Source organism: Miniopterus natalensis, chromosome 3 (assembly GCF_054644295.1).
Source record: "Miniopterus natalensis isolate mMinNat1 chromosome 3, mMinNat1.hap1, whole genome shotgun sequence".
Taxonomy (NCBI): Eukaryota; Metazoa; Chordata; class Mammalia; order Chiroptera; family Miniopteridae; genus Miniopterus; species Miniopterus natalensis.
This window is the reverse complement of record NC_142083.1, coordinates 49,489,094-49,511,631: the sequence shown is the minus strand read 5'-3', so window position 1 is coordinate 49,511,631 and position 22,538 is coordinate 49,489,094. Positions and strand designations below refer to the sequence as shown.

The 22,538-nt window shown below is 39.7% G+C and overlaps 1 protein-coding gene across 4 annotated transcripts in view; it reads left to right on the top strand.

The window, feature by feature from the left end:
• The window catches only part of ARB2A (ARB2 cotranscriptional regulator A), a 306,630-nt gene extending 284,724 nt beyond the window's left edge, over window positions 1–21,906 (top strand). For all 4 annotated transcript variants that reach the window (XM_087815446.1, XM_087815443.1, XM_087815445.1 and 1 more), the window contains one exon: window positions 21,746–21,906. In XM_087815446.1, coding sequence (XP_087671572.1) covers window positions 21,746–21,888 — 143 coding nt within the window. In that variant the 3' untranslated portion in view covers window positions 21,889–21,906. The remainder of the gene's footprint in view (window positions 1–21,745) is intronic.
• The last annotated feature ends 632 nt before the right edge of the window (window positions 21,907–22,538 follow it).

Here is a 22,538-nt window from a genome sequence, read left to right as displayed (position 1 = left end):
AAGTCTTAGATAATGTCTGTTTCTTTGGTAGCTAAATATCCCCCAACTCAGTTTTGTGCTTCAGTGAGAAGATATGGTATTGCCAATGGAAACCACTTCACATTGGGCGACATCATAATGTCTAAGTGGCTCAGATTCAAGTTTCAGTGTAGATCCTGGTTCCTACACATTTGCTGTCAAAAACCACTTTATAGGAGCCAAACTGTGGAATCCTTCCAAATGGTAGGCACTATTAGAAGTACCATTAAAGTGCTGCTGAGTTTCAAAAGATTATGAAATTCTTATATTTTTTTAACAAAATACATTCTATGGTACTTCCATGAAATTTTAATTTTCCCTTGTTTTGTCATGGGACTATAAGCTCTTGAGATCCCTAATTTTAGTAGGATCATAAGTTTTAGAGAAAACTCCCTGTTGGAACTTATATAATAATTTTATACAGCAGTGGATATATAGGACAGTTTTGCTTTTCAAATGTAACTAGGAAATAAAACTTCAGGAAGACATAATTGTTTTTATTTGTACTATATACCTTAGTTCCTTCCCCGAACTTTGTTCCTCTTGATTTCCTTGGTCAACCTGCACAAAATTAGATGTTTATAGACATCATAGTTAAAATGAAGTTATAAGATTTTATATCTTTGTCTCTAAACATTTTTATTTTAAAGATGTTTAGAGATAAAGATAATTAACCAACTGAATTAGAGAATGTATTTGCAAATAACAGCCCTGACAGGGAGTTAATATCCAAAATATATAAAGAGCTCATATAACTCAACACCAAACAAACAAACAATCCAATTAAAAAATGGGCAGAGGACCTGAACTTCTCCCAAGAAGATATACAAATGGCCAGTAAATATATGAAAAGATGCTCAACTTCACTAGCTATTAGGGAAAAGCAAATCAAAGCTACAATGAGATACCACCTCACACCTGTTAGAGTGGCTGTTGTCAACAAGACAAGTAACAAATGTTGGTTGGAGAGGTTGTGAAGAAAAGGGAACCCTCATTCTCCGCTGGTGGGAATGTAAACCGGTACAGCCACTATGGAACAGTATGGAGGTTCCTCAAAAAATTCAGAATAGAGTTACCGTATGACCCAGCATATGGTAACTCTTCCAGGCATCTACCTGAAAAATTTAAAAACATTTATTCGCAAAGATAGATGCACCCCTATGTTCACTACAACATTATTCACAGTGGCCAAGACATGGAGACAACTTAAGTCCCTTTGATAGGTGATCGGATGAAGAAGATGTGGTTCATATATACAATGGACACTACTCAGCCAGAAGAGAACATGAAATACTGCCATTTGCGACAACGTGGACGGCCCTTCAGAATATCATGCTAAGCAAAATAAGTCAGTCAAAAACAGCTAAGAACTATATATAATTTCACTCATATGTGGGATATAAAACTGAAACTCATAGACACAGACAACAGGATGGTGGTTACCAGGGGGAAAGGGGGGCTAGTATAGGGTAAAGGGGCTAAATATTATGGCGACAGAAGATTATTTGGTTTTGGGTGGTCGGCACAATGCAAGATGCTGATCGTGTAGCATAGAAATGTACCCTCGCCCTGGCAGTCGTGCTCAGTGGTTAGAGCACCAGCCTGCGCACCAGAGGGGTCCCAGGTTCCATTCCTGATCAAGGGCACGTACCTGGTATAGGTCCAACCCCCACCCCCTGGTCAGGGCGTGTGGGAGGCAGCCAGTCAATGTGGCTCTCTCACATTGATGTCCCTCTCTCTCTCTCTCTCTCTCTCTCTCGCTCTCTCTCTCTCGCTCTCTCACTCTCTCCTCCCCCCTTCCCCTTTCCACTCTGTAAGAATCAATGGAAAAATATCCTCACTCCTCCAGGGACGATTAAAAAAAAAAAGGAAGAAAGAAAGAAATGTACCCTTGAAACCTATATAATCTTATTAACCAATGTCACCCAAAAAAATTTAAAAGAGAGAGAAGAAAATAGTTTCCAGAAAGCTTAGTTCCATTAAAATTATTTTCAGTTCACAAAAGTCGCCTTTTCTCTTATTTTATCAAAACCCTCCCTTTCTCCTTAATTTTTACTGCTAAAAATAGAAGACACAGAAAGTTAATAGACTTCATTGCCAGGAACTCACCACATGTCTAAGATTGATCCAATCTAGGCGAATCCCGTGTGTTCGGGGTGAATTAGCCCTGTATTATTTTCTGTCCCCATGAAACTTCTACTTCTGTCTCAACCATTAGGCAGTGGCCTGTTCATCATGATGAGGCTTTTAGGAAGCTAGTTTACCGTATAACACAATAGCTTTGGGTCCTATAGTTTTAAGAATAACACGTTAGACTGTTTGAGCAATTAAAAAAAAAAGATCGGTTCACAAAAAAAATTAAAAATATACTTATTTAAATGTGAAAATATATTAAAAATCAAAATAGTGTCTTATTTCTTTTTACTATACTTTTCCAAAATAAATGTGAATAGCACAAGAATCTTTAAAATTATTTCTATGGAATAGAAATGGCCCTTTTTAGTGAGAGTCCTATTAACACAAAAGCCATGAAGTGGCACTGAATTCAGTTTTTAACCAAATGCACGGTTAAAATTATGCTTCTTGTATTGCCAGAAGCTTTTAACAATCATATTTTTTATGATCATTTTTACTGAAAAGATTGGGTTACTGAGAATAACAGGCTTATCAAAAGGTTAGGAGGAAAACGTACATTATCTTGTCACTTTTGCTATTTAGAACTTAGCACCTATATTTTTTGAAAAGCATTTAAAGAATTTTTGAATTTTATTTTTTTATAATAATATTTTTTCTCCTCTGGAAAACATAACATTTGAAGCTAAGTACTTATCTCAGAAAGTGTCTGTATCTCACTCCTAATTCCGTTCACAATTACTGAGCTCCCACTACTTCTGAATACTTTACCAGTCAGTCAGTCAGTCCACAACTGTTGATCGCATGCCTGCTCTGTGCCCAGCACTGTTCCAGGCACTGTTCCAGGCGCTGGGATGGCATACGGCCACAGACAGCAAAGCTCCTGCCATGAAGGAGCTTACACTGTAGTCAGGGCAGGTGGACAGTAAGCATATAAGCCCTCCCCCAAAAAGCTGGCAAATAAAGAAACACACAGATTATTTCAGAAGCTAGTAAATATGTTACGACAAACATTTAACAGGGTGACGGGCTGGAGAGAGACTGGACAGGAAGGGAGGGAGTGGTCATTCTCCTTTAGCTCATTTTTTTTTCACACTTTGAGACTGACTAGTCCTGAACTCCTTGAAAACAGTGTACTCTCTTTGTCTTGCAGAGCAATATAACTCGCTGACTGAGTTGTTTTTTCCAGGAGAAGTAATAGAAATACATTAGTCCAACCACATTTCTTGTCCCTTCCCTGTGCATTGTTAACTGGTTGGAAATGGTGAAACTTCACTTCCCATCTGCCCCCCTCCACCACCACTTACATTCTGTAATATTCTCTATGGCATGGAAGATGCTGGACAGAAAGAAAAAAAATCCACAAGTGTCCACTATATGCATTAAACAGAATATTTGAAGGAGGTACCAGGTTTAAAGACTCAAATACTTAGGATGATAGTCACTCAACATAGTGAGAAGAATGGATGGGTATGCATACGGCAAAGCATTCAGTTTTCTATTACTGGTATTTATGACTATAAAACTGTCCTATAAATTGGTTCAAGCCATATGCAAATGATAACATTAACTAAAAAACAAACTCTTAGAGGGAATGTATCTAGAGAGGAAAGAACACAAAAATCCCATATATCGGAAACTGGTAGTTTTAATATATCATCTCATAGACTCCTCAAAACAAAGAGGTGAAATAGGTGCTGTTATTATCTCCATTTTAACACCTAAAGAAACTGAGGCTCAGCCAGGTGATTTGCACAGAACCGTAAAGCTAGAACATCTCAGAACTAGACGTTTCACCCAGGGGTTATGTCTGCAAGTCCAGTGTGCTTTCCACTACACTACAGCTACACATAGGTATTTTCAAGAAGAAGCAGACACAAAAAGGAGAGCGATGATAGGAATGTGAATCTGAAGCCGTGGCCAACACGCCAGTAAGAAAGGAATCAACAGTGTCTTTTAGCAACAGAAGGCTGCCCGCATAAGAATGGAAAAATGGATCTCAGATTCAGTCAGAAACTAATCAGTGACTTTAAGAAGGAAAGCTTCTAGACAGCAAAGCTTCTAAACATAAAAGTTCTGCAGTTATCCAGGAAGGATTTGGTTTTTCTTTTTAATGGAGGGTTCTTATGCCGAGAGTGTGTTCAAGGAATTCAGTGAACAAACAGGCATTAATGGTTCAGTCGGTGGTCAAGATAAGTAATAAATTTGGGGAAACATGAGCATCCTAAAAGGAGCAAGGACAATACAATAGAAATACAATGATATCAAAGAAGGGAAACATACATTTTATGTGATGTTCTCACAGCTCGAGTGTGTAGGGTAGAAAGCACATTTCTGCCATCTGTGAGGATGGAAGTACTGTACAGGCCCAGCAGGGAAGGTGTCTCAGGCTGAAGGGTTTCGGGGCCCAGAACAGAGGCCCGCAGCATTCTCCGGAAGGACGTGGTGTAGTGTTCGTGACTGAACGAACATAGAGGGGACCACAGGCTTCACTGGGCGGGTCAAGTACTTTTTGAATCAACTCAAATAAAAAATACTGCATCGTCTCCTTTTACTCTTAGAAAACATTAGGCTCATTGCGTGTTTTTGTTACTGCATTGTCATATATTTTGTTTAAATGTCATAGAATTTAAATTATTATTATATGCTCATTAGTTCTGCTGCCTTGGGAAGTAATGACTCATATTAGTAGTCTTCATAATAAAAAGGGTTGGAGAATTTTTACTGAACTGTCCTTTTGGGACTATAATTTTTAATATTCTCTGGAAGCTTTGCCAATTCTTTAGTAATAAAGTGCTCTTACACTGTCTTTATCATTGACAAGTTTATAAGGACCAGAACTGTCTGTGTTATCTGTAAATGTTGAATGCCAGGTTGATCTGACAAGCTCCTTACCTGGGAGAGTCACCAAGGATACGGGATTAGAATGTAACCATCTTATAAGAGACAGAGCCATTTTGTAACCTGTTAGCAATAATTTTAGACTGGTCTCTGCAGTTTAGTAGATGAGTTCCTCTTTTTCAGATAGAGGTAACAAACACCATCCAATTGTTATAGACATATTCTTATGCTAAATTTTAAATCATTGAGGACTATGGAAGGACTAAAAGACTGGTATAGGCTAATTAGCTCAGTTGCTAGTACTTTTCCGGAGGGTTTCATTCATGGGTAGGTCAATGATTTTGTATAGAGATTTTTAAAAAAAGGCCTAGAGTAGTAAGTTTTATTCAATGATATAAATTAAATATTATTATATTTGTATATGAAGTATATTTTGAAGGGTAGTTTTATTTTGATTTTTGTTTTAAATATAAATTTTGCTTATAGTGAAATGGTCAGCTCTTCAGTGTACAAATTGTTGAGTTTGGGCGAATGCATATCCCCATTGTAAACACTACCCTAATAAAATATAGAGCATTTCCATGATCCCCAAAATTTTCTTCTTAAGTACTTCCAGTCAATTTTCCTTGCCCTCCCCACTTCACCTTTACAACCTCTGTTCAAATTTCTATCTCCATAGTTGGTTGGTTTGGGAGTTTTTAGGGGGTGCGGGGTTTGCCTGTTACTAAACTCCACATAAGTCGCATATAGAGCTTGTCCTCTTTTGTGTTTGACTTCTTTCACCTAACGTAATCTTTTTGAGATTCATCAAGTTGTTACATATATCACTAGTTTATTCTTTTTAATTACTAAGTTCTATTTATTTTATGTATATCATCCATTTTCCTGTCGATGGACATCTGGGCTGTATCCAATTATTGGCTATTATGAATAAAGCTTCTACTTACAAGATTTTTTTATCTTTCAGGTTTAGCAGTCTTATTATAATGTCCCTAGTTTTGTTTGCTTTGAATCTGTCCTTTGCAGTATTTGCTGGGCCTCTTTGGTTTATGATTCAAATATTTTTGCTGCTCATCTTCTACACTCAAGATATATGCAAGGTGATGTTTTAGCAAAAAAGATGATACAGATAGAAAGAAAAACAGAATACAAAGATATCTTAGCAGTATCGTGCTAACCTATGCCATTAATAGTAACTTTCTGTATTGCATTAACTGCTTCCATATCGTATCACTGTGACATGAGTCATCATTTTTATTTGGTGGCATGGCTGCTGTGCTAACTTACATGTTTAGTGTCCACCTTTAAAAGCATAATCAGAAAACTAAATCTTTCAACAGGTTTTCATCTGTCTTTAAAAGATGAAAGTAATGAGTGAATGAAGAGAGGAAAGGAATGCCTACAGAAACTAAATAGAAAAAATGCATTAAGTGTTTGTATACTTTTTTGTCTGGTATACTGTTGACCTGTCAATAAGGAAAAAAGCTTTCCAGTTGGAGCTGTTTTGTTGGGCCATTCGTATGTTCCATCTTATTCCTCTTTGGTAAACAGGAAATAATTGTGAACCCTCCTGAACCCTTTAAATGACTTTGTCTGCAGTTGTGATATACAGGGTGTCCCAAAAAATGTACACACGCTTTAACAGCTGATAGCCGTTAAATGAAAATGAAATGTATTTGAATAAACACTGCCTTTATAATTATTCAAAGTGTTTATATACATTTTGGGGGGACACCCTGAAGTGAATCATTTACTAACCAGCTCAGGAAAAGAATGTGAAAATGAAAAAAATCTTAATTGCACCAAAATGCCTTCTAAAAGTCCACCTTGGTGCACCAAAGATAGCTATCATCCTTCTGGGACTTCGATTACACATAAGCTATGTAGCTTATATTGTCTTACAGGTCACAGGTCATTTGGGTTTTGTTCATTCCCCCCCACACATACACTTTTTACTCTCTGTTCTTTAGCTTGGATGCTCCTGTTGACCAGTGTCAAGTTCACTGAAGATTTCTTCTGCCTTCTCATTCAACTATTAAGTCTGCAGTGAATTTGCCTTTCAGATATTATACTTTATAGTTCTAGTATCTCAACTTGGTGTTTTGTTTTTTTAAAAGATTTCAGTTTGTCTGTTCAAATACTCTTTCACTCATTATGCCCATCTCTTTAAGTCTTTGAACATATTTATAATAGTTGCTTGAAAGTCTTTGTTTGCTAATTCCAATACCTAAGTTGTCTTTGACTCTGCTCCTCCTGTTTTCTGTATTTTTCCCCCCTCTTCACTGTGGATCACATTTTCTTTTGTCTTTGCATATCTAGTAAGTTTTTATTATATATTGGTCATTGTAGATGATGAGTCCCTAGATTCTGTCATATTCTTCTGAGGAGTCTCATTTTTTCTCCTGGGGGCATTTGAATTATTGCCAGATAACAAATTTGTTCAGGCTTGGTTTTACACCTTTATATGATGACTTTTGCCCTTAGTTTTAGAGTAAACCCTTAGATCTGGAACATCATTTTTACTCCTAGAGAATGAACTTTCTGGGTGTCAATGGAAAGCCCAAGGTGTTTATCTAGCCTCTCTAATCTTACAAGATTCAAACTCTAAACTCTCTCTCCTAAGGTGGGCAGCAGCTTAAATCTCTGCCCGGCTTCTTCAGCTTTCCAGCTGTAGCCTTCTACCAATTCTTGCCAGAGAGTATAACCTCAGACTTTCTGTCACCCAATTCTTATTGGGCAAAAATAAAAATAATACAATTGTCTTAAAAAATACAGTTGTCTAAAGGAGATACAGTTCATCTGTGCCTTTAGATATGCTTAATTTTATCTCTTGAGCAAGCCAGACGATCAGACTGCCAGGTCACCTGGAACACATTATCTTTATGTCCTCTGAGTTACTTCTCCCAAGTTGCTCTGTAGTGTTGTGTCACTAGTTCCCACTGAGGATACAGGCATAAAAAGCAACTATTCTTCACACTGGTTTTTTTTAATCACCTGGATGCAGTGACATATGATCAAATGTATTACCCTCTTTATATTTGTCAATAGGAGGCTCCGCCAAGTTTTTGGCCGTCACATTCCGCTGCACGGCCTTCGCATTCCTCCTACTTACCCCGCCCTGTTCCCCGCCTCTGTCTTCACCCTTCTTCTCCACTCCTTTTACTCTTTCTCCCTTTTCCTTCTATTCTACTGGGCTGTATCGTAAGTCATCTCAAGTACTTCTTTGAATAAAGGATTTGAGTAAATAACTATTAAACCTACAAGCAAAAGTAACTCTACTACTATATTCTTACTGTGACATTAAATTTTTCACTATAAAATGGTTATAGAAGGGTATAATTTTAGACCCCCCCCCCTTGTTTTTACAAAATATTTGTAAATATTTTTTCTAGTAAATGGGTTATATTTACTAGAATATATTAATATTTATTATATTATAAAGTACTTTTGTCTTGATACTGTAGGTTTTCCTAAATTTACAACTTCTCTTAGGAGAGTTTTCCACAACCCATGTTTCTACTGATAGATATAAATTGTTGGCTCAAAAGTATTGATATCTGACCAACTGAAGACATCTTATTTTCAGTAACCAGCAGCTTTTTTACTGCACAGATTAGTCCTCCACCTAATAGATGCCATCCACCTATAGTGATAACCAAATGATATATTTGAGATTTTGGGGGTAATAATTCTAATTTAAAACACTTGAAAAAGGGGACCTTTATGGCTCTATAATCAAATTTAAAATGTTGCCTAGAGCCAGTATACAAAGCAAAAAAGTGTGATTAATATGTACTTGCCAAACTTTGTAACACATGTAAAATATACTTTACATCCATTACAATATCTCAAGCCCCAGGATTGCAAATATTTACAAACCCAGAAGTAAATTTATTTCTATGGAAGAAATTTTAATTCTTTGACAATAATGAAAGATTTCAGCCTGTGGGCTGAAGCCCATATGGAAAGCTCGATTAGAAATTTCAGATGTCTTTTTAGAGTGAAGTTCAATATGGATACAGTAAGGATAATTAATTCTAAATATTTTTTATTTTCTAGTACTTATTTAACCATGTATGGTTCTGTCCAGTTTTTATCATAAGTCAGCCCTTACTGGAACTTATTGTTAATGTAAATGCTCATGAGTTCTCTCTGTCCAGAGGCTCTGAAACATTATCTGGTTTTAAAGCAATCAGTCTTATCTAATATGTTCTCATGTCATTTTATAAATTAGTCAATAGTAGGAATTTACTACATTTACATGGCATATTTGTGAATGTATGGATTAATTTAAAATCTGCAATTTTATCTTGAAGATGTTATTCTACATGTATTAATGGTGTGTGTAAATAAGTTCAGGATCCTTTAAGGATTCTTGCCATAGAGAAATCATTTGCTCTATGGGATGCGATTTAAAATACATTCAGAGAGGAAATGCTTTGGGGGAGAGATCTGGGAATGAAATTAAAGTAGTACCAGATAGCATGAGGGCAGCTCTAGACTTGGAGGTTGAATATAACAAAAATAGTCTATTTCTACATTACTGTAACTGGGATGAAAAGAAATCACAGTTCTAGGAGCATAACTGACATTCCAGAAGCTGCCAGTGTTCGTCATCAGGTGACAGGGAGCCGTCATGACCAGTAGTCAGCAGCTAGATGATATTAACTGACAGTGCACCACTGAAAAATCAATCATAATAGAAAATGTAATTTTATGCCAGTTTTATGTTATTCATAATAATTTGCTTTATGTGATATTTTATTCATCTCATTAGTTAATGGTATGAATACTTTTGAGGCTATTTTGTTTATAGTTTAAAGTTTTCTTAAACTTATAACTAGAAGAAATAAAAATTATAAGAATTAGAAAAAAACAAAACTGAAATTGTTCACATATGATATGATTGTTTATGTAGGAAATTCAAAATCTATAGATAAATTTTTAGGATGAAAAGATAATTTAGCAGGGTTGCTAGATACAAAGTCATTATACTAAAGTCAATTGCATTTCTATATACGAACAACAAGCAGTTAAAGATCCATTTATGGTAGCATCAACAAATATGCAGCACTAAAGAAAAAAAGCTAAGAGGCATATCATGTTCATAGATTTGATCACTCAACACAGTAAAGAAGTCAGTTCTCCCCAAATTGATATACAGGTTTAACATAATCTCTGTCAAAATCCCAGCAAGAATTTTTTATAGATATAAACTCTAGAGTCCCCAAAACCACCCTCATTTCTGATACCAACTACAAGTGTGTATCCCTAAGACCACCTGTAGGCTTGACCATTTGCCCGAAGGACTCACAGAACGAGCTGAAAGCTGTTGTATCACGGTGACAGTAAAAGATACAGATTCAAATCAGCCAAGGAAGAGGCACATCGGGAAAGTGCAGGGAGTTTCAAGAATGAGTTTCCAGTTGTCCTCTTCCAGTCGCGTCATGGACAATGCCACCTCCTCCCAGAGCATAGAGCAAACCAGGGAAGCTCACCCACGCCTTGGTGGCCAGAAGTTTTACTCGGACTCGGTTACACTGACATGGCTGACGACCTGCATGACTAACTTTAGTCTCCACATCCTCCAGAGCTCACGCTGGTACCTTCTGGGGCAAGGTCAGTAGATACAGACAAGATTATTCTCAAATTTATATGGAAAGGCAAAGGAACTAGAATGCCTCAAACAATTTTGAAGTAGATTAAAGTGGGAAGAATCAGTCTACCCAATTTCAATACATTACTGGCAAATATACAGAGAAACTAGATCATTTACACATTACTGGGAAAGAATGTAAAATGGTTCAATGACTCTGGAAACAATGTGGCAGTTTCTTGGAAAACTACACATGCAACTAATATACAGCCCAACAGTTGCACTCTTGGGCATTTATCCCAGAAAAATGAAAATCATTTCACAGAAAAATTTGTGTATGAATGTGTATAGCAGCTTTATTTATAATAGCCAAAAAACTGGAAACAACCAGATGCCCTTCAACAGGGGAATGGTTAAACAAACTGTGGTACATCCATACCATGGAATACTAATCAGCAATAAAAAGGAACAAACTCTTGCCCGGCCAGCATGGCTCAGCAGTTGAGCATCGACCTGTGATCCAGGAGATAAGGTTCTGGTCCCAGTCAGGGCACATGCTCTGGTTTCGGGCTCGATCCCCAGCAGGGGGCGTGCAGGAGGCAGTCAATCAATGACTCATCATGAATGTTTCTCTCTCTCTCCCTCTTCCTTCCTCTCCCTGAAATCAATAAAAATAAGTAAGTAATAAATGAATAAACAAACAAATTTTTAAAAAGGAACAAACTCTTGATACAACCACCTGGGTAAACCTCCAGAGAATTAAGCTAATTTTTTTAAAAAGCCAATCCCAAAAGGTTACATACTGTGTGATTTCATTTATATGACTTTATTGAAATGACAAAATTATGGAAATAGACAACAAATTAGTAGTTGTCACGGGTTAAGGAGGATTTGGAAGGGAAGTAGGGGTGACTATAAAAGGGCAACATGAGTGATCCTTGTGATGGAAATGTTCTGTGTTGTCACCATTGCGAATGTCGTATTTTGCTATGGTTTTCACAAGGTGTTACGGTTAGGGAAAGTTATAAAAAGGAATACAGGATCAATCTGTCCATATAATGATTCATCCATGTATTCAGAATACCACAGCACTTTGCTTTGTAAATTCACAAGTTTTTACTGTCGTGATCTTCTCTATGCCTCCATTTCCTTAATTTGGGAATCATCATCAAAAAGAAAATGTCTGTGATTCTCTGTTTTGTTATAGTTTTAATAGCATTTAATAAGCATCAGTTTTCTGGTGAATTCTGTTCTGAACAGTTGTTTATACAACAAACATCTATTAAGTCTCAACTGTGATTTCTGAAATAAAAAGTTTTAAGGCATTACCTCAAAAGGATTTTGAGATAAAGCAAGGTATTTGTCGTACATGAAATGACTAGCTAAGCAAAGCAAGTATATGGTAATCTAATACTCACCATGTACAAAATACTGAAACATGGGAAAAGGGCATAGTTGGTGTGAGGCTTATTAGAGGAAGTGGATCTTAAAGCAATTAGATATTCATCTTTTGAAAATTATCTTCATTTTCAGTGCTTAACCCATGTGTAAATATTGACTGTATTACAGCAAAATGTCTGTGTAACTTTGGCCTATCACAATCTCTCTGAACTTTAGATTTTACCTGCAAAATGAAACTGTCATACGAAGTTTTATCTAGAGTCCTTTCTACATTTTACATTTGATATGTTTCTGTCTATATCTAAATTTGGACCAAGCCAATTCCATCTTGTGAATTCAATACAAGCTCTTAAACAGTTAAAGTTTGACTCTGAGAGTCCTCAGTTCTGACACTTACCTAAACTTCTTTTGATTCTAGTAAGTTGCATTAACATTTTAGCAGCTAAAGAGATCTAGAAGATATTTTCAGTACTTGTCAGTGCTTATCAACTACTGCTAATGGACTATGGATCCCCTTATCAGTTTGTTGGAGAGGCAAGTAAAACACTCTACTTCCTTCAGCTTTCTTTAAAATATGTTTTTGTATTGATTTTGGAGAGAGGAAGGGAGAGGGAGAGAGAAACATCAATGATGAGAGTCATTGATCAGCTGCCTCCTGCACGCCCCCTACTGGGGATCGAGCCCGCAACCCGGGCATGTGCCCTGACCGGGAATCGAACTGCGACCTCCTGGTTCACAGGTGGACACTCAACCAACTGAGCCATGCCAGCCGGGCAGCTTCCTTAAGCTTTAGTTAGAGTATCCAACTCATTATATAGCACTTTTAGTTTATTTCTTAACTCTAAAAGCTATCACACACTTCAACATAAGGTGTATTTTATCAATCTGTGTTGAAGAGGAGTCAAGTTTGATCCCTGCCTTCAAAACCTTCACAATGGTAATCTCTTCTCTGGCTGAACTTGAGAATCACCAGAATCACAGATGCTCAGTTTCTTAGATTTTCAGTGAGGAGAAAAGGGGGACACCTGTAGTACTTTCAACAATGAAGATAATGTTTTTAAAAGTATAGGGGATACTTATAGAAGAGTGGAAGTATAAACCCAGAAAAGAAGACTGGAACCAGAGAATGGAGGGCTTTAAACCAAATTGAGGAATTTCTACTTAACTTGATAGGTTAAGGGATCCATTGGACATTTTTAAGCAGAGAAAGAGACATATGACACAAATAATACTTTAGAATTTTTCATCTGGTAATAGGGTACGAGATAGAGGAGAGACTGTAGGCAGTGAGTTAGGAGGATGTTTCTGGATTCTAAGTGATAGGTCATTAAATCTAGAGTGGTAACAGTGGGGGGTGGAAAAGAGGAGAGTCGGAAAACTTTGCCCAGGTGCAGTTGTCAGGATTTGGTAACTGACTGGATCAGGAGGCAGCTAACAAGGGAGAAAAAGCAAAGATGACTGAGAGGCTTTGAGCAAGAGTAAAGAGGATGTTATGTCCATTCACAGAAATGAAAACCTCCGTGGAAAAGCCTTCCTGGTAATAAGCCCGCCGGTCGCCGCCCGGGACCCAGCGCGGAGCCGGAGCGCAGCACAGTGCAGCCCCGTCCCAGCTCCCGCCCGGCCCCGCGCCCGCCGTCCCGGGGGCCGAGGAGCCGGGTGCATCGGCATATGGAACAGGCGCAGGATTGTTGAGGAAAATGCCTTCCAGTCCAGCTCCATTTCCGTACCCACTCCTTTGAAATATTATTTTATTTGACTCTCAGCTCTTACTAAATATCATCATTACTGTATCATTCATTGATTTATTTCTGTGAACTAGCAGTAAGTGGATTTTATATTCTGCAGTGTGTAGAAGAGTGAGCCGCAGAGAATGCTGTGTGGGTGGAGGGGTCGGGATCACAGCCAGGAAGGGTTAAACCCGTCATCCCCACTCCCCGCACGCCAGCCAGCGTCCTTTTTCACATGCTGAAACTCCGCAGGCAGCCCTTCCGTCGCCCTTGGAATAAAATCCATGCTTGTCACTGGCCCGTGAGACCTCATATGGCTTGGAGGCTGCCCACCTCTCTGAATCGCCTTCTACCACATTCCCCCTCATCTGCTGTGCTCCAGCCACTCCAACTTTTCCACTTCTCCACTGTAACAACCACTGTAACAGCTCTTCCCTCCTCAGAGCCCCTGCTTTTGATCTGAGTTTCTGCCTGCAGCACTGGCCCCAGACCTTCTTCTGGCTCCTTCTTGCCATTCAGGTCTCAGGTCACAGTCTTCTCCATCCAGTCTAAACTGAGGACCTGAGGACCACCTCTCCTCTGCCCACCCCCTCCCCCCTCCCCCACATCTCTTCACATCCCCCCGTTGTGTTTTCTTCACCGAGCTTCTGACTCTGCCTGTCATCCTACCAGCATGTATGCTGCAGGGCAGAGCTGTTCTGTATCTTGCTCACTGCTGCACCCCAGCCCCCAGAAATGGTGCCTCGCATATAATAAATACATCTATGAATGTGTAAGCTAACCAATCACAGGACCGCTGGAAAACCACCTGCCCCAAAATGTAGAGCAGAATCCACAACTGGGAGAGGAGGACAACAGGAGGCTTAGATTGAACTAATGTTCTGTTTAGAAATAAGGAAAGTATTTGGCAGTCTATTCTCTATTCCACCTCCCCCCCCCACACACACACACACACGCACGCACACGAGAAGCCATAGCCATGGATGCCCACCTAAGAACAGACAGCTCTTTCTGACAGTTTCATTTTAGAATGAGGCCCAGTTCCGCTCTTTGCTGATTGCATTGGGAATCATCAGGTCAGAAACCTGTACTTACGGAAACTATAGTTTGGCTCTTTGCATTCCCTTGTTTAGTGCCCTGTGCTCTTACAATCCTTCTTTAAAGTTACTTTTGAAAATGACAAAGGTTCGATTCCTGGTCAGGACACATGCCTGGGTTTTGGCCTCCGTCCTCAGTAGGGGGCATGCAGGAGGCAGCTGATCAATGTTTCTCTCATCAATGTTTTTATCTCTCTCCCCGTCTCCCTTCCTCTCTCTGAAATCAATGAAGACATTAAAAAAATTTAAAGGGAAACAGTATTCATGGAGGCCAGGCCTTGTGGCAACAGTACGAGTACTATGTGAGACAAGAATTAAAACCAAAGAAAGCACTTCTACAGCAGCTGTCTGGGTTTGATAGGTCACTGAAACAATAAAAATGTGTCCATTTTTTATTGGTTAGGAGAAGGTTTGTTGCAGAGGTCTGCCAAATTCAATGTCAGACATCCACAGTTATTGCAGGCTGCTCTACTCTGCCTAAAAAGTTTCCTTTTGCACACCTGAAACTAATATAATATTGTATGTCAACTATATGTTGATAAATAATTTTTTAGAAAAGAATACTTGTACTTCCCAGAGTTGTCTCTGTGGGTCTTAAGCTGCCCAGTGGATAAAGACAAGAAGCTCAAGGAAAGGACAGGCTGTCCCAGAAGCTGCAAATGACCCAAAAGCTTCTACCACTGATTTTATGTGTTTGTTTCAGCCTGTCTCTTATCCCTGGTCAAGCTTGATGACTTGCCTTTCGGGTCTTAACACAGTCTTAGCTTTAAAGGGCTTGCAGCATGTTAGCAATGGAAAGGACTTGCCTTTATGTTACACAGGTAATTTACCAAGGCAGTGCAACATGTTCACTGAGCTGTTCTTGGCATTTTCCTTACACGGTCTCAATGAACACCTCACCCCACTCCATTTATTACCCAACACCCAGTGTGGCTGAGTCCCACACTTGTGCCTTCTAGCTTGGAGAGTCCCCATTAGGCACCCTTCACTGTTCAAATGTAGGGAGGTTTGGATTTTTTTAATGATGGTTCTCCTTAGAAGCTCTAGAATTCATTTTAAAATGAATTTTAGTAGTTATATTTTATATCTTTTTAGAAGGCACATTATTTTTCAGTGCTCCAGTATTTCTCTGATTCTTTATAACTTTCTAAAAATAACTGCTGGTGAGCTCCTAAGTTCATTAGCTAATCCCACTGGGACTTAGTAATGCATATTACAGACCTCCTGATTTTTATATATTAGATTTTCTCAAGAATTCCCTTACCTGTTATTATCAACATAACTATATTGACAGGGTCTTCATTACTTCCTAATTGCCCATATTTCTTTTTCTTGTTAAAGATCAATTTTTAAAATCAAACCTTGTCATTTTGAAAACATCATAGACATGTTATCCTGTTAATATTAATGTTTCGTACCTTTCTAGATTTTTTCTCTTGCCTTTTATCATAGGAAACTTGTAAAATTTATTCATTGCCTTTTGCTTTAAAAACTAATTCTTTTGTGTGAAGACAGAAGGGGTGGTGTCAGTGAGAGGGTAGGGGCACATGCTAGTTTTTCCCCCTGAAACAAAGATATAAAAATGATATTTCATATTCAGAGGTGACTTTGTGAACAATTATATTCCCTATTCTAATCCATACCCTACAATGTAAATTATGCATAGATTGTAGAAATTATTCCATGACCTTTTGGTCTAGGACCATGTAAAAATAAGGTGACTAGCAATAATTAGAATAGTAAATGGCTGACCAAGGAATCCTTCCAAATTATCTCTTTGGTGAGAACTTACTTAGACTGTCCATCAGATTATACGAATAAGCCTCATCTCCAGCAAATCTCCTGTGTGTGTGTGTGTGTGTGTGTGTGTGTGTGTGTGTGTGTGTAATATCATTTAAAGAATAACTATTTGCTTTCCCAGAGAATTCTTCAATTTATTAAAAGATTCATTGAAGAAGTTAAATAACCTACTTCTTCCTTTAAAAATATTCTATTTACAGAAATTATATTTACATGTAACTTTTTAAGACATCTACTACATAAAATGAGTACAGCTTCAGAGTAGTCTACATCTGCCAAAGTAAACACATCAGGATGTTGGCTGCTAACTCAGTAGCATATTTTGGCATGGTTTTTGCCCTCCTTTCAAAAAGAAAAATTGTAAGTACTAAGACCAAGTGAAGAGGAGTGTGGACAAAGCAGACTTGTAAGAAACACTTGGATTGAAATCATCACAGGAAAAGGGGGAATAAACCAGACAGAAGAGACAGCAGTGTTTTCTTCTCTTATACTGTTCTTTGAGAATTCCACTCTCAGTGCTATTTCCAACCATTTTTGTTTAATTTCTAAATGCTATTACATAAATGTAGTCTCCCTCTTTCTCGGTTCCATTATAAGACACTTTTTCTTAAATATATAGTCTTTTGGGAAAACAAATGAAACATTTTAGCAATTTGATCTTTCTTATATGATTCATAGTCTCATCCTTCACACTTAAAGTTTGTAATTCTTTTGACCATTTGTGCTATCTTTACTGCTTTGAAAATTGCTACAGTTCATTTTTTAAAACAAGTGATAAAGGGTAGATATTCAGTGTAGTATTTTAATTGGAAAGTTCCCTATCCCCTACCTTTTGATTGTTTCACAATGAATAACATCATTGACAAACAGTATTTTTGGAAGAAACATTAAGAGAAATAAAAGGTATCTTCATGTCTGTATAAGCATAAAAAGATACCTAGCATAGGATTCTTATTATAGGGAAAATTAATATCTAATGTAATAAAAAATAATTAACTATTCATTTTTATTTAAGCTGACCCTTGATCATCTAAATACCTTGTTACAACTAATATTATGTATTGCTTTTACTAATCTGAAATAAAATCTAGAGATAACAACCAATCTACTAATACAGTTGCTAAATTATTGTTACATGCTAGTTAGCATATAGAAAGAATAAAAGTAACTCATAATAAAAATATTTAAAGTGCTCAGAAAAATCTACAAGAGAAGGCATAATGTAGTAGTCAGATAGTTGGTCCAGTGTCTAGAATCACCATGAATTCGACAGCTACAGAGGCAGGCTCATGCCGGTGTGTTTATTGGCAGTTCAAGTGCAGTGGCAGTGATGTCATCAGTGATGAGATTTTCTCACGTGGTAAACAACATCTGGCAATATTCTGAACAACATAAAGTACAAAATCCCTTCATACATGATAGTTGGATTCCTGGGAAATTCCCTGTATGTTAAAATCATGCCAAAAATACTTTGAAATTATTTGTTAAACAGGTCTAAATTCTAAACCCATCTAATTATAAATAGGTTTTTCAGCTACATGTATATATAGCTGGTAGAATACTTAAAATCCATGTAGGATGCAGAACAATTCGTAATACTGTACTGCCTGCAAACTGCAGGATGGCCACCATCCCAGGCCTTCTCCCAGCAAGTGCTAATAGCTCCTTCCAATCATCCTGACCACCAAAAATATCCCTGCAAATTTCCAAAATGCCCCAGAGGCCACTACCATGCCCACGGAGAACCACTGATTGAGACTGAGCAACGGCACTTTTTTATAATAAAACACTAAGATCCTGTACATTTTATTGTAATACTGATTTGATTTCATGGATTAGGAAACTAAATATGCCCCAAAGATGACTTACCCAGTAAGAAGCCTTCCAACCCAAAAGGATAAAAAAAATCATTCCCTGAGAAGATAGCAGGAATTTAATGAGAAACTCTTTATCCCCTACATTGTGGGAACCTCTCTATATTAGGAAAATGGTGGTTTGAAAGTGGAAAGAAGTTCACAATTCCTAAAAAGAGAAGATTTTGATCAGGGTAAAGTTGTAGCTGAGGAAAGATCAGGCCCTGACTGTCAAGCCATGTCTGTCTCCTTCAGATAGCACGGTTAATACTAAATGGACTAGTTCCCATGCTACCTACACATCATTGCAGCTTATTAATAAATGGCTGCTTTTTTGACTGGCCTAAGCTTTTCCCTTTAATATCCTTTTATGAATAGATAATTTAATGGCCTAGTGTTTCTGTCCTGCTGGAAAAATTTCCTCTAAAGTGTTGTGTGTTTCTAGCACTAGAAAAACTGCCCTTCAAAGTTTCCATTCTTTAAGCATTGCTATGAGTAGATATTCATATTAATTTGTAAGTATTTTAATTGAACTTTGGTCCTGGATTTTTGAAAATGGTTTCAAATATGTCCTTGAAATGTGTATATGCAGCCCCAGATGGACATGCAATTAACTATTTTCCAAGTGCTATTTTTAAATTATTAAAAATCTTACCAAATTTAAAAAAGAAAGCCATTTTTCTATAAAATATTCATGTTACCACTCCTTAGTTTAGGAAGAATTCTCCTTCCCCCATGCCATTCTCTGTAATTCCGCTTCTAACCCACCTTTGCTTATTACCTTTATCCCTAGCAATTTTCCTTCCTCTGACAGAGTACACATTCCCATTATTTATACTCTTAAATTGCAAGGGTAAATGTTGAGAGCCAGTGCAGATCCTTAGTTATCTCGGGGACTTTGGTCTTTTCAGCCAAGGACTAATCAAGCAGAGAGTAATCATAAGCTAGAACTAAAAAGCCTTTGTAGTGATTTTATCACCAGGGAAATTTGTTCATCCTTCAGAAAGATTGTCACCAGAAAAGAAAAAAAATACAGGAGTTGAAATTGCTTCAGACCATTGACTCCTTAGGTCCCTCTAGATTCATAGATTGAATTGGTTTTCAGGGGGTGGGAGGAATTATGAGAAGAGTTCCCTGAGAAAGCTTACAAATTGATCATAGTCTTGGTAACACTAGTAAGTGTAAGTGTGATCACTATGGAGGAAATGCCAAATGAGCCTGGAAGCATGGGAAATGAGAATGGAAAAAGACAATTAACACCTTTTTTTTCTTACTGTGTTTGGGGATTGCCATGAGGTATGCATCTGAGAATAGTCTTTCAAAAAGAAGAAATACAATTGATTTTTTAAGTATTTTATCATTATAAGTGCAATTAGTAGTTATTGTTGAAATGAAACTAGAATTGCAAGCACTATAGAAATAGGGACAGGTATTTCATAAACCTTTTCAGAAACTGGGCCCCCTTCTAGAGATACCCACAAAATACTATTTAAAGTTGATATGTCTGAGGATGTGTAGAACTGCTCACTTGGGTTCAGAGAATATAAATGCTTCCAAATTCAAAATTATAATAATAAATATCTGGATGTTACATATATTTTAAAGAACTTGAAAATGTACACACCTATTGATGCAGACAGGCATATGTGTAATTCCTTTCCCCGAGAATTATATTAAGACTTGTCAGAATCCAGTCAGTCATTTTAGGATTTGCCAGGATAAACGTTTCCACACTCCTCTCTCTCCCCCATTGAATAACATTGAATTTTGCCCGAAATGAGTAAGCAAATAGAGAAATGACCTCATTTTTTAGTCTAAATACAATCGGGTTGGGAGATCTTTCTCAAGGATATGACTTCAATATGACACGGATCTTAGTTTCAAATGCTGGCTTGTCAGGCCGGCCTGCAGCATCCCCGCGAGGGCACCTGTAAAGAGGGGCTTCTCCGGGAGGGCCAGCGCCCAGCTGCGGCACATGCACACACTAGCTTTCTGCTCTCTGGTCGACTGCAGCCATAGCATCCTTATTGTTGTAACTCCGAGATTGTGATACTGTCACAAAACTGTTGCTAGGCAACAAATGTGGTTACCAGGTCTCAGCGAATAGCTGAAGGGGAAAGCAAAGTGTTGCACCATTGTAGAGTAACCATAGCAATGACCTACTATTACAGACTAAAGAATTATCATTAACAATGTTAAAGTATCAGAAAGAGGCCCTGAATCTGGAGACTTCCAGGCAGTATCTCTCTGCATAATTGAGTGATTTAGGAAGAGATTTCAACTGTCTTAAAGCTACTCACTCATTATTTCTATGGGAGAGTCTTAGTAATTGCTATTTTTATCTTTTAATTTAAAAACTGTTCAGTTGTGAATCTATTGGTGAAATGATATAAACTATCACAGGGAGTCAAAAACAGATTAATGTCTTCATCTATTATGGTTACATCAGTGTTGTGGGGTTTTGGGGAGGGGCAGGGGGTTGCCTGTTAAACTGAAGGTAGATTTAACTTGAAAAATACTGTACATTACTATTAAATTGAAGCCACGAGAGCTGCAGTGAAATAAAATAACCCCGTACATTGACAACTAAGACTGCGTTTTGTCTCCTGACAAATAGGAGGTCTAGATGCTCTTTTAGGAGTGGCTGCTGTGAAGCATTTTTTTCTTAGCTTTTCAAAAACTGCCCCCTAAAATCTGTAAAAAATGTAGCCTGCTAGGACACTTGTAAGCAGCCCCCTGCCCCGCACCTGGTCCGCCCTTAAGCACCCGCACAGCGCGGTCTCGGCGCGCTCGGGGAGGCCGCCCCGCCCGGCAGCCCGCGTCTCGGGGAGGCAGAAAGCCCGCTCTGGTTCACTCCGGGAGAGCCGAGCGGCGCGGGCGCTGGTGGGCGCGGAAGCCGGGGCCGCGCGGGAAACCAATCCCCGCGCGCGCCGCGCCGGGGGAAGGGGCGGCTTCCAGGCGGCAGAGGGAGTGGCCCCGCGCCGCGAGCCGCCATTGGCCCGGAGGGGCCGAGCCCCGGGCCGCCCGGCCGCGCCGCGGGCCACCGGGGAAGCCGGGGCCGCGTCCCCGCGCCCGGGGCAGGACGGGGCTGCGGCCGGGGCGGCGGCGGCCTCGGGAGGCGCGGCTCCGGCGGACCGGGGCTCTCCTGGAGCCCTGGGGCCGGAGCGGAGCCGCAGGTAAAGGTGTGGTCTGGAGGGGCCGCGGCTGCGGGGACGGGCGCGGGGGCCGGCCGCCTCGGCTCGGCACCAGGCCGCTGGTAACCGAATCCGTGTTTTGCAGGCACCGACCGCCACGAGCTCACTTCCTGGAAGAGCTTCCCGTCCATTTTCAAATTCTTTGCCGAAGCCTCTGAGGCCAAGACCAGCTCCCTGAAGCCGGCGCTGACGCGGCGCTCGCACCGGATCAAGCACGAGGAGCTGTGAGAGGAGGAGAGGAGAGGAGAGGAGGGCGCGCGGGGCGCGGAGGGGCGCGGAGGGGCGCGCGGGACCGCCCTGGAGCGCGCGCGCGCCCGCCCGCCCGGCTGCCCGTGTGGGCAGCAGCCCCAGCCCCTCATTAGATTGTTTTCTTCCTGGAGCACCGGGTCGCGACGCGTACATCTAAATAGCGTTTTGCATTATTTCTAGATGAGTGCAACTGTCAAAGCAATATGGGTTCACTGGCCGTGCTTCCTGCGGGCCGGGCGCGGGCTCCGCGCCGCCCGTCAGCGCGCAGATTAAGGCTGACAGCGCCCTGCCCCGCGCGGCCCGCCGCCTCTAATTGCCCGACCCGGCCGCGCGGGGCTGCGGGCTGCGGGGCGGCGGCGTCTGCGCGGTCCTACCGCCCGCTGCCGCGCAGCCGCTGCGCCCCACCCCGGCCCCGGCCCCCCTTAATCGCGTCCATTTTTTTCCCTCTCCGAGCAGGAGCAAACTTTTATTCTAGACTTCAAACTTCCCTTTCAGTAGGTTTTCACTGAGGGCGTCGTCTGCCTCTTTTTTAAAGGAAGGTCCCCCCTCGCACCCAGAAAAGCCAAATTTAAATTCCGAACATGAGTGCCATGATGTCCTAGGTAGTTTGGGGAGCGCAAATTGTTCTC